Source organism: Pygocentrus nattereri, chromosome 4, assembly GCF_015220715.1.
Source record: "Pygocentrus nattereri isolate fPygNat1 chromosome 4, fPygNat1.pri, whole genome shotgun sequence".
In the NCBI taxonomy this organism is placed as follows: Eukaryota; Metazoa; Chordata; class Actinopteri; order Characiformes; family Serrasalmidae; genus Pygocentrus; species Pygocentrus nattereri.
Genome location: NC_051214.1, coordinates 7605521 through 7618502, shown reverse-complemented (window position 1 = coordinate 7618502; position 12982 = coordinate 7605521). Strand labels below are relative to the sequence as shown.

At 41.4% G+C, this 12982-nt stretch overlaps 2 protein-coding genes across 20 annotated transcripts in view; both read right to left on the bottom strand.

Moving 5' to 3' along the window:
• Positions 1–12982, bottom strand: part of LOC108415933 (cell wall protein DAN4-like) — a 215498-nt gene that overhangs the window by 185797 nt on the left and 16719 nt on the right. The gene's annotated exons all lie outside the window — the stretch shown is intronic.
• LOC119263171 (polymeric immunoglobulin receptor-like) lies at positions 4662–9768 on the bottom strand. Its single transcript, XM_037537504.1, has 5 exons — positions 9596–9768; positions 8831–9145; positions 6659–6973; positions 5855–5953; positions 4662–5770 (listed from the first exon to the last, which is right to left on the bottom strand). The coding sequence occupies exons 1-5, from the start codon at positions 9642–9644 to the stop codon at positions 5712–5714; spliced, it is 837 nt and encodes a 278-aa protein (XP_037393401.1). The 5' UTR covers positions 9645–9768; the 3' UTR covers positions 4662–5711.

Here is a 12982-nt window from a genome sequence, read left to right as displayed (position 1 = left end):
CTCACCCTGTCCCTCCCCTGTGTGTGCGACACTCACTCGAGTCTCAGTGCACATCGTAATTCACAGATCTGATTGGCTGAGTAGCATCACATGTCATACTTACAACACATGCGATTGGTCTGTGAGTCTCCCAGGCCACTAAAGCTACCGTAAAGGACGATTAAAATAGGCCAACCCTATCAAAACTAAAGAATTCTCTATAGTTTACTGGCTGTAGGTTCAGGTCTGCATAGGACAGTATCTGGGTCCGGACTCAGACCACGGTCTGCCTATTATTGACCTCTGGTCTATGGTAGTGAAAACCATTGATAACCTCCATCAAACCATCAGATGTAAAATTCACCACTTCACTGGGTTTCACTAGTCAGCAAAGAGTCCAAAATTATAAAGGTCTGTACAAAGAGATTCTAATGTCATTTTTTGTTTACATATCCTTAATGCTCTATTGTCAATGCCCAAGGCATGTCAGTAACCCCCCCCCCCCCCCCCCCACACTCTCTCGCTCTCGCTCTCTCTCTCTCTCACTTGCTCTCTCTCTCTCTCTGTGTAGCACATGCTTTCCTGTGGAAAAGAGAACTACATATTTTCACTGTGAGTGCAGACTTCTTAAATAGCTTTGACTGCAGTAACCACATCTGCTGTTCCCATGTGCCTAAATATATAAAACTCACTGTAAGACAAGCAGATAGAGAACCACATTAACCCTCATTGGGTCTTCGGGTCTGTGGGACCCGTTTTTAGTTTTTCGCTCAATAAAAATATTACAAATAATTATTTTTTCAAACTAAGATTCACTGGCCTTGGCTCATTTTCTGTACGGAACATAAATCAGAAAACTTTTTCAATTACCAACCCCCCCCATATACCCCCCCTTCACATTCATATTACATACAGGGTCTTCGGGTCCTCTGGACCCGGGGCTAGTGAAAGTGTGGAAATCATAGGTTATCTGTGTGTGTGTGGGGGTGTGTGAATGGATGAGCACCCACAGTGTGCACCCACTGTTCCCGCACAAGTTTGCAACATTGTTGCAAAGTTAAGAGCACCATCACTGTCAGCACCCACATTCCCACACATTTCACCTTCTATCTCGTGGGAATCAGTCTTGTGGATCTAACACTATAAATAGCTCTGTCAGCATGGTTCTATACCATAAATGATCAAGATGGCAAAGCGATTCACTGTTCAGAGTGCCTTACAGCTGATATTGGAGGAGACAGAGGGTTCTCATAGTGATGCAGAGGAAGAAGTTTCGGAATATGAAGATCACATTTCTGAAAATTCAGAGTCTGACAGTGAGTTTGAAGAGAAGGATCAGCATCAGTCAGCTCCAAAGCATAAAAGAGCCTCAGGACCAGCCCATCAGCATCCAGGACTATGTGAGCAGCCAGCCATAGGACCAGCCTGTCAGCCAGCTAGCCCCAGGACCAGCCCATGAGAAGCTAGCCACAGGATCAAGCCTGTAAGCCAGCTCTAAAACGCAAGCGAACCTCAGGACCAGCCCGCCAGCAGCAAGCCTCATGACCAGCCGGTGAGCAGCCAGACATAGAACCAGACAGTCAGCAGCTTGCAAATGTCATATGGATGTCAAAAAATGACAAAATTGAGTGGTCTTCCTGCCCAAGAAATGAACCGCCCCGCATAGCTGCCAATGTGATTCAGATGATACCAGGACCTACACGTTTAGCAGTCACTCATGCAAAAGACATCAAGTCTTCCTTTGAACTTTTCATGCCACACTCCATCAAGAAAATCATCCTGGATTGTACAAATTTAGAAGGAAGCTGGGTGTTTGGAGATAAGTGGAAGTTTGTGGATGAAACCGATTTGGATGCTTACTTTGGGGTTCTTATCCTTGCTGGTGTTTTCAGGTCCAAAGGGGAGGCCACAGAATCCCTGTGGCATGAAGAAGCTGGCAGAGAACTTTTCCGGGCAACAATGTCTCTGAAAACGTACAAAATAATTTCCAGGACCATCCATTTTGGTGACCGTGATGATAGACCAGCTCGACGAGCAGAGAGACAAGCTAGCTGCCATCAGGACAGTGTTGGACAAGTGGGTGTGGCATCTCCCCCTGTTTTACAACCCTGGGCCCAACGTCACAGTTGATGAGCAGGTGATGCCATTTTGGGGTCGCTGCCCTTTCCGGCAGTATATCCCATCTAAACCTACCAAGTATGGTATAAAGATTTGGGCTACCTCACAACGTCACCCCCCCCCCAACACACACACACACTCTCTCCGGCAGAGGTATGTTCAGTACTGACCAGAGTAAATGCATGTAAAGCATGTAAAGCTGCCGGCCCAGATGGCATGACAAGCGTAGTACAATTAAACAGATCAGCTTTATGTTCATCAGACCACAAAGCATTTTCTAAGTAGTGTTTTTCTAAAATCAAGGTGGAAAATTTGGAAAAATTTAAGCATATACACTCCTGCCTTTTCTATGTTTTTCATATGGTAGATATTGAACAATGAACTTGACCAATTCTAGTGATTCCCTTAAGCCTTTAGTTACTCTAAGGCTCTTTATTACAACAATATTCAGTGCATTCACAATCCTACATGTACGCAACCCGAACCATTCGCTGACCACATAACCACAACCTTAAATATTCCCTAGAAATAATGAACACATATTGAAAAACATGGCTTATTATACAGTTAATAGTTTTAAGCCTCATTATTCGGTATATTTACTTACCTCCAGGGTAAAGATGCAGGATGAGAAAACATAAAAAATATAAATGCAGCTGCATTTTTGCTGCGATCAAAACACACTCTCAGTGTCAGTCCCTGCAAAAGTGACAGAGTTCAACTACAGCAAGCACTCTCATAAGATATATATATATTCATGCTCTTACAAAGGAAGTGTATTTGTGTGGGTGTGGCTGTGGGTGTGGGTGTGGCTGTGGGTGGGTGTGTGTGTGTGTGTGTGTGTGTGTGTGTGTGTGTGTGTGTGTGTGTGTGTGTGTGTGTGTGTGTGTGTGTGTGTGTGTGTGTGAGTGAAAAGCGAGCGATAGATAAGATGTGAGTAGAGGGGAGAGAGAGTACAAGACAAAAAAATAGAGGCTGATAGACAGACAGTATATGCTGTATTTGCTTTACCAAGTCAGTAGCTGTATGCAGCATGTCTTTTACAGTGTCTACCTCATTATACTCAGCAGTCTTCAGTGACCTCTTTCAGAAGTGTTCTGCAAAAAAAGGTAGGACACTGTCACTGGGGCAGTACCCTTCTTGTCACTGGGGTGGGACCGAGTTGTGGCCAACTTACTGTGCAGCAGATATCAAATTAGCTGTAAATCTATGGCCAGAGTGGCTTACACTGAGAGTTTTTGAAATGTGGCTTTTAGCTTCAGGTCTACATCATGCATATTCAAACATACTTATAGGCCTCAAAATAACTTGCCAAATGGACAGTCTTTCCTGTAGGGACTTTGATTACATGTTGACTGGGTGTCTTTTGTGGTAAAAGTCCAAAACTCTCTCAAAAATACACAAAAGAAGACCAAACCTGCTGTTTCCTTTTTATTGTGGTGCCTCATTTAACAATTCAAAATCCACAATGACTCAGAATTTTTTTTATTTTTAAATTTTTTTTAACATAAACATCCAGCAGCTCTGAACGCTGCTCCACAGTGAGAGTGTGAGATGCAGGAGAAAGCATGCACATGTATCATTTCAGAACCTGCAGTACGTCAATGGACTATACTCTAATGTTAAATTAGCATAGACAAAGTTTGCTCACGTACACACCCTGACTTTCACCCCCACTCACACGGCTGACCTGATGGTGTGAAGATGTGCTGAGGACGTTATTTTAAGCTGTGAGAACATTTCCTGCTTCTTCTGCAGTGATGCATCATTTAAAGGCACTTTAACTCAGCTAGTGTCCATGTTAAACACCCATATGTTGCTTTGTATAAGCTTTTACTGTTATGGTGCTGACCATATTGGAGATTCTCCTGTCCACTCGGAAATGAACACAGTTTAACCCTTACAATCCCAGGCTTATTACATGCTAATTGTTATTCAGTAACTACAGGGATTGCCATGCAAACTGGCTGAGCTATTCTTAGGTTATAGAAGCGTGTAATGAAGCCTTGGGCCTACTAGCAGGTCCTGGCTTTTTAAGGGTTTACAAAGTACAAAAAATTTGTATAGAAACTGGTGTTTCTCAATGAATTGCACATTCAAACTAATCTGGATATAAAACTTATCTTGATCAGTCTGCACAGTCTCGCCTTTGACGTGCGGACTGAGCCATTAAACTGCCACAATATCAGGTTCAGCTTAGTGTTGTTATTTTTTGTAGATCAGTATTAATGTTGTTTTATTCCACTCAGTCTGTAAAGTATCTGACAGCTTCTTTTGATCGGCCAGTGGTATTTGGTTCGTTTCTGGCTGATTCCAGGTTGTGCAGGTGATCTTCTGTCACAGCTGCCAACTGAAAAGCTGCTCAGTGGGAGAAACTAAGTGTTGTATAATTAATTGTATAAGAGCTTCTTATTGCTTGTAATCTATATTGTGTCACAGATCTGATTTCCTGCTAGATTATTTTTCTACCCACATTCTGGGTCATTCATTGGGTCATATTATAGGATTATTTCTAAGTTTCTGTGTAGGTCAGCTGTTGGGTTTATAGCTGCTTCCAGTATAAACCCAGGCACGTATCACCCTCAGACATTCACTATTTAAGTGACAAGTTGCTGCATTAGTCAACAACTATTAAGTACTGGTGCATTATGGGTGCATATTGCGGTAACAGATTCTGCTGTACATACACCTATGTATAAATCTGACCTTATATGTCCAAAAGTTTGTAGACACCTGCACAACATTACATCTAGAATTGAGTTCATAAATATGGAGTTTGTTCCCTCTTTGCTGAAGTAACAGTGCGCTCTTCTGGGAAGGCTTACATGTTGGGACATTGCTGTGAGGATCTGATTGCATTCAGTCAAAAGTGTATTAGTACAGTTGGATCACAGACACCACTTTAACTCATCCCAAAGGTACTGGATGGCACTACATCACTCCCGAGAGTGCAGTTCCAGTGGTCGACAGCACAGAGGAGGATTTATACATCTCTAGCGGATGCTTGGTACACGGTACCATCAGAAGTGAATTCCAGTCATGTGATACACAGAAAAACACTGCAAACTGACCAAAGGCACTTTCCTTAATGGTGTTATATAGTAAATTATAATGGTCCCAGTCAATTTGTATAAAGTTATATTTTCACACAAATTTCAAACCGAACTAGTGACATGAAGTGTGACAACAACTTCACTGAAGTTGCACACCAAAAAAAACAGCTGTCACGCTGTTTCCACTAGGCTGTGAGTCCTCCACAACAACCAAATCATAAACCCAGCTAGTGAGACAGTGCGTTCTTATGTCCTTGTGCTATTAGAAAAATGTCCACACCTTGTAGAAGCCAACACTGCTGAAGCTGAGAAGTGTTAATGGCCTTTTCATTCCAGTCTTATTCTTTTCATTTTCAGTGTAGGGTGCTTATGTATGATATATATATATATATAGTCATTTATGAATATAATGACAAAGTGATGGTTAACAGTACAACTTAAACAGATAACAGTTTCAAAACAGAGAGGAAGTAAAATGAGAAAATGTAAACATTTGCACTTGTTATTTTAAGATGTTTTAGCTGCCAGGTTGTGAACTCATGCCAGTGTTGCAGAACTGCCCTACTCCAGACTGACCACTCCATCTCCATCCGCAGTGCTGTAGTGACCCCTGGCAGGATCTGATAGAGATTAATAAAATACCTGATTAATAAACACACATATGAAAGTGTTTGATTGTTACAGCTTGATGGTGTAGTTTGTACCTTTGGTCGTGGTTATCAGGTAGACCACAGCTACAATAATGTGGAGAACGATCACAGTGATCACAGCGAAGGGAATGTAGGGTAGAGACTTTGGACATTCTGCAACAAGAAATGATTAAATAACCACCGTGTGTGTATATTTACATATTCCAATCAAGAAATGTGATTCTCCCTGTAGAACAAGGCTCAGGTGTTCAGTTTGGTCAATAGCTTCATCATTACATACATCATGCAGGAAATGAGTGAGTTTTACTCAGAGCTGTGTTTATGATTACTCTTTTAAAAAGCTGCTGGGGTTGGACAGGTTAGTGAGTTGACCACTGCAGTATGTTTAGGCTGGACCTCTGCAGAGAAGGGGTTTATAGTGAGTGTAGAATCAGGACTGAAGGAAACAGCTCAGAGTAGATACACCACACATGTTAAATCTACTTCTTGTAATTTATCAGAACAAAAATTCATACTGAGATTCATATATATATATATATAAATAAATGATCTGACATTTTATACACAGACCTTAAAATGGTACATTATTAATGTTATATTAATAAATCAAATAAAGCAATATTACAGAATCTTGAATATTTTTTCTACATTTTATGCATCATAACTTTTCTTTGTTTTAGTTTTTAAAGCTCTTAAATTTTATTTCCAGGTTTAAATGAAATACCATCTCAGATTTCCAATGTGATCTCAGACTTTTGGTGCAGTGCCGGCTGCAGTGCTTTAAACTCAGAGTTTGTTCTCTATACTGTCATTTTTTATAAGATTTGAAATAAAATATAAACTGAGACACTGTTTTACCTTTTAAAGTGAGTCTGATGATTATGAAAGAGTCCCTAACATCACACCAGTAAATGCCTCCGTCCTCTTCAGTCAGGTGTGATATGAGTAGAGAGAGATTTCCTGGAGAGTGACCATTAAACAGCTGAACTCTGTCTCTGTACTGACCACTCCCACTGGATATCTCTTCCCGTCTGTCTGTTTTTGTGTTGTCTTTGTTCCATCTGAATCCCTCAGGTGTGGTCTGTAGGTCAGTGCAGTAGCAGGGCAGCAGTACTGACCCTCCTGTGTGAGCTGTGATATCCAGTACTTGTTCTCTGTTCACCAAATTACAGCCTGCAGAAACACATCAGTCAGATCAGATGAATTATCTACTCTTTTTAAATACTTTTATTTTATATACATGTTTTTTAATGAAAATCAAAAAACAAGTCTTTTGTAGTAGCTACAATTGTACTAAATACATTGTGCTGCTGGGGGGAGGGGCTGAGCTAGGCTGACTGTAAACTGGACGAGGCCTCAGAGACACAAACACTAGCGAAAGCAACCCAGATTGTGTTAGTTACACATATGTGACACTGTTCAATTGCTTGTTAACACAAACAGCTAATCAGCCAATCACATGGCCACAACTCAGTGCATTTAAGCATGTAGAGGTGGTCAGGACAACTTGCTGAAGTGCAGACCGAGCATCAGAACGGGGAAGAAAGGGGATTTAAGGGACTTTGAACGTGGCGTGGTTGTTGGTGCCAGACGGGCTGGTCTGAGTATTTCAGAAACTGCTGATCTACTGGGATTTTCACGCACAACCATCTCTAGGGTTTACAGAGAACGGTCCGAAAAAGAGAAAATATCCAGTGAGCGGTCAGTTGTGTGGACGAAAATGCCTTGTCGATGTGAGAGGTCAGAGGAGAATGGGCAGACTGGTTTGTGATGATAGAAAGGCAACAGGAACTCAAATAACCAACCAGAATCTCTGAGGAATGTTTCCAACACCTTGTTGAAAGTGTGCAAAGAAGAATTAAGGCAGTTCTGAAGGGAAAAGGGGGTCCAACATTTTACTAGCAAGATGTACCTTATAAAGTGGCCGGTGAGTGTATATTTGAAGATTTCCATATTTCAGTCCTTTCTAGAGTGCTTCAGACTGTCACTCCTTTTCTTTCTGTCTATATACATGCATCAGCATCCTTTTTTCTCTACCATACCAACAAGAGACACTGTTTAGACTCCTTCCTGAATAAACAACAGCTGACCATGATCAGGAGAGGAGCACCAAAAAAATGTTTCAGGGAAACACAGCGACTCTGCATCTGCTACACGTAAGATAGTCTGGGATGGTCCAACTGTCATTCACGCAGTTCACGCACATTTACATTGCTTCCACACACAGGGATGGGACTAAATTTTCTCCCACGATCACAATTGTAGCATTTTGGGGTCAACAAGTCTCCAAAACTACAGTTAGATGACATCATGCCAATAAACTATTTGGCGTGCCAGAAGAAATTCTTTTCTTTTATCTAAACACAGACAAAAGTGCCTTGATACTACGGGGAGCTTGAGTGGAAATGGGCGTTAATGTCAGAATGGACAAAAATAGAGCTTTTGACAACAAACTTGCAGGTAAGGACAAAAAAATATTTTTATGTTTATGATTACTCTTTTAAAAAGCTGCTGGGATTGGACTGGTTAGTGAGTTGACCACTGCAGTATGTTTAGGCTGGACCTCTGCAGAGAAGGGGTTTATAGTGAGTGTAGAATCAGGACTGAAGGAAACAGCTCAGAGTAGATACACCACACATGTTAAATCTACTTCTTGTAATTTATCAGAACAAAAATTCATACTGAGATTCATATATATATATATATATATAAATAAATGATCTGACTTTTTTATACACAGACCTTAAAATGGTACATTATTAATGTTATATTAATAAATCAAATAAAGCAATATTACAGAATCTTGAATATTTTTTCTACATTTTATGCATCATAACTTTTCTTTGTTTTAGTTTTTAAAGCTCTTACATTTTATTTCCAGGTTTAAATAAAGTATCATCTCAGATTTCCAATGTGATCTCAGACTTTTGGTGCAGTGCCGGCTGCAGTGCTTTAAACTCAGAGTTTGTTCTCTATACTGTCATTTTTAATAAGATTTGAAATAAAATATAAACTGAGACACTGTTTTACCTTTTAAAGTGAGTCTGATGATTATGAAAGAATCCCTAACATCACACCAGTAAATGCCTCCGTCCTCTTCAGTCAGGTGTGATATGAGTAGAGAGAGATTTCCTGGAGAGTGACCATTAAACAGCTGAACTCTGTCTCTGTACTGACCACTCCCACTGGATATCTCTTCCCGTCTGTCTGTTTTTGTGTTGTCTTTGTTCCATCTGAATCCCTCAGGTGTGGTCTGTAGGTCAGTGCAGTAGCAGGGCAGCAGTACTGACCCTCCTGTATGAGCTGTGATATCCAGTACTTGTTCTCTGTTCACCAAATTACAGCCTGCAGAAACACATCAGTCAGATCAGATGAATTATCTACTCTTTTTAAATACTTTTATTTTATATACAAGTTTTTTAATGAAAATCAAAAAACAATTCTTTTGTATCTTCAACTAAATAACAGAAAAGCAGAAGAGTTATCCAGGACTATTGTTGTCATTCTTTATAAAGTCTAAACATTTCAGAATGAATGGATTTGCAGAAGTGATCAAAAGTGATATAGAAACTCATTACATTGACTAACAAGATTATTTTCTCCTGTAAAGTTACTAGTTTGTAGATGCTTTTTTTGCTGCAACATACAAAAGTTATCTGTATGTATGATATGTTAATGAAATGTTACATATGTACTGTCAATAATGCAACTCAACAAAGTAATTTTTTTATCTAGCACATAACTTTAGATGAGTATGACATCAGTGACTCAGAAACAAGATAAAAAGTCACTCACCTTCAGAGACATGAAGCTCAATGAAGAGAAGATAGAAAGTCAGCAACATCCTCACTAGTAAAACAACACTGAGTCCACAGCACACTGACCGCTCCACACCCAGCACTACACTAGCCCTGTATACCACACTGAGTTCACAGCACACTGACCACTCCACACCCAGCACTACACTAGCCCTGTATACCACACTGAGTACACAGCACACTGACCGCTCCACACCCAGCACTACACTAGCCCTGTATACCACACTGAGTACACAGCACACTGACCGCTCCACACCCAGCACTACACTAGCCCTGTATACCACACTGAGTTCACAGCACACTGACCGCTCCACACCCAGCACTACACTAGCCCTGTATACCACACTGAGTTCACAGCACACTGACCGCTCCACACCCAGCACTACACTAGCCCTGTATACCACACTGAGTTCACAGCACACTGACCGCTCCACACCCAGCACTACACTAGCCCTGTATACCACACTGAGTACACAGCACACTGACCGCTCCACACCCAGCACTACACTAGCCCTGTATACCACACTGAGTCCACAGTCTCTCAGCAGCTCTTCACTGGAGTCTAACCCACTCTAATGTCCGTGTAGCTCACAGGAGCTGAGTTTAAATCAGCTAGACCGGAACTCTTCTGACTTTTAGAGAATTTAGCAGCAGCTTCTTCAGAATCACAAACCAGACAGAGTGACGTGGTGGACTCACCTCATGAGTCATGAGGATACTTACTGTTTCCTCTTTTGTGGTGCTGCACAGAGCACATAGGTGGACACAAGAAACAGTCATATAAATAGAAGTCAAACACTTCTGCTTCTGACTCGCTCTTCTCGTCTTCATTTGATGCCTTAGCTTATTTGCTTTCTTTATAGTCTTCAGCCCTGCAGGTGCTCCAGAAGAACAAATCCAATATATTCAACTGGTAGCTCCTCTGCCTTCTTGAAGTCCCTCAAACTTCCTGCACCTCATGTTACATATCGCCCAGTCAGCTTTTGTATGTGCTCTGGTTTTGAGAGTGTGGGTGCATTTACTTGGGAACTAAATTCATTTTGAAGTGCACTGGGAATAGCATTATATATAAAAACACTTTACATATGGATATGCAGCCATTTCTCTGCAGTCTTTCATTAATTTGTGTTATAATTTATAGTCTTGTGTCTCAAAACTATTTTTAAGCAGTTCTTACACTTTGATGGCTAAAAGCCTGAGATCTAAAATCATGCCTCATGTAATTTTCTGCATGGTTGGTTGTTCTCTATGGCACTTTTGTAGTAATGGGATATGATCTCATGAACCATCTGTGTGGTCTACGTCTCTAAATTGAAGTAGCTATAATTGTGCTAAATACATTGTGCCGCTGGGGGGAGGGGCTGAGCTAAGCTGACTGTAAACTGGACGAGGCCTCAGAGACACAAACACTAGCGAAAGCAACCCAGATTGCGTTAGTTACACATATGTGACACTGTTCAATTGCTTGTTAACACAAACAGCTAATCAGCCAATCACATGGCCACAACTCAGTGCATTGAAGCATGTAGAGGTGGTCAAGACAACTTGCTGAAGTGCAGACCGAGCATCAGAACGGGGAAGAAAGGGGATTTAAGTGGCTTTGAACGTGGCGTGGTTGTTGGTGCCAGACGGGCTGGTCTGAGTATTTCAGAAACTGCTGATCTGCTGGGATTTTCACGCACAACCATCTCTAGGGTTTACAGAGAACGGTCCGAAAAAGAGGAAATATCCAGTGAGCGGTCAGTTGTGTGGACGAAAATGCCTTGTTGATGTGAGAGGTCAGAGGAGAATGGGCAGACTGGTTCCAGATGATAAAATTTTCTTTCAAAGGCCCTGAGAACCTTTACATATATGGTATCACAGACTCCTTGAAATACCAGGAGATTTCTCAGTCTCAGATTACTTGATTGGCGTTCTCCAATCTCATTAACTGTTTTAAGAGAGACTGTTGGCAAACAAAGGTTGTAGAAAATACCAAGTGCAGGCACGCTGGTAATAATGACACATGATTTTGTTAAAAAAAATGCATAAACATTACATTACAAAATGCATAAACATAAACATTCTTTTGTTAGAAAATTAGATGTCACTCCTGTTTTCAGAGTGAGATTGAAAAAAATAACCAACTTAGGCATCATACAAAAGGTTAGTGATTAGTCTTTTTCATGTTTTTTAATTTTTTATTTTATTTATTTATATTACTTTTTGGCAGCATTAAAATTAAAATGAGTGTTGTTCAGACAATCACATATATGGGATGCAGCAGTTTACACACTAAGCAACAAAACTGCTTTCAGGAAAGCACAACACAGGGTTGTAAAAGTTCAGAGATAGCACTTTAAAGGTGATCAACACAACACATGCCGCAACTCAAGTCAAGCCTGGTTCATGACATTTGGCCCAAATTTGGCCCACAGAACATGTGCCCCAACCCAAGTCTAGCCTAGGCTTATGATATTTGGCCCAAGTCTGGCCCGCACAACACGTGCCGCAACCCAAGTCTAGCCTGGCTCGTGCAATTTGGCCCACATATGGCCCACACAACACATGCTGCAACCCAAGTCAAGTCTAGGCTCATGACATTTAGCCCACTTCTGGCCCACACAACATGTGCTGCAACCCAAGTCTAGCCTGGCTCGTGCCATTTGGCCCCTATTTGGCCCACACAACTCATGTCACAACCCAAGTAAAGCCCGCCTCATAACATTTGGCCCATGTCTGGCATACACAACACATGTCGTAACCCAAGTCAAGCCTGGCTCTTGACATTTGGCCCATGTCTCACGGCTACAGTGTAGCATCACAAAGGTGGACTGATCAGGCAGCCTTATTGCTGTGATTTGACTCAAGTGCCTGACCTGTAGCTTCACTGTATCATAGCTCATGCTGCTGTCTGTCCCAGGAGGCCTCACAACTGTTGTGTAGCATAGCTCCAGTATCAAGCTAGACAGCATTGTAGCTGTGGTTTAGCACAGCTCAAGTGGCCAGCCCAAACAAATCATAGCTGCAGGGTAGCATAGCTCAGGCACTCAGGAAGCCTTGTGGCCTGGACAGAGCCCATGTAGAAAACTCCTGCTCAGGCTAGTGTGCCTCGTAGCTGTGGCCGTTTGGTGGTAAACCTTAGCCAGTGTGGAAACATCAAAATATACACACAAACAACAAAAACACAGTACTTAAACTCAACAAACAGAATTATTAGTATTTAGTAACAGCAATCCTATTGCACCAATGTTCTTACATTAAAAATCATACACTATATATATATATATAAGCACTGACACACACCTCCTAATTATTGAGTTCAGGTGTATCAGCCACGTCCTTTACTAACAGGTAGACCATGCAAAGACCATGCAAACTCAGT

Bases quoted from the DNA above. Each gene is read 5' to 3' on its own strand.
- LOC119263171 (XM_037537504.1), bottom strand. From the start codon at position 9,644: ATGTTGCTGACTTTCTATCTTCTCTTCATTGAGCTTCATGTCTCTGAA. The intron at 5,954-6,658 runs GTAAAACAGTGT...TTCTTGTTGCAG, and splicing joins CATCAGACTCACTTTAAAAG to AATGTCCAAAGTCTCTACCC. The intron at 5,771-5,854 runs GTACAAACTACA...AATCTCTATCAG, and splicing joins CCTGATAACCACGACCAAAG to ATCCTGCCAGGGGTCACTAC.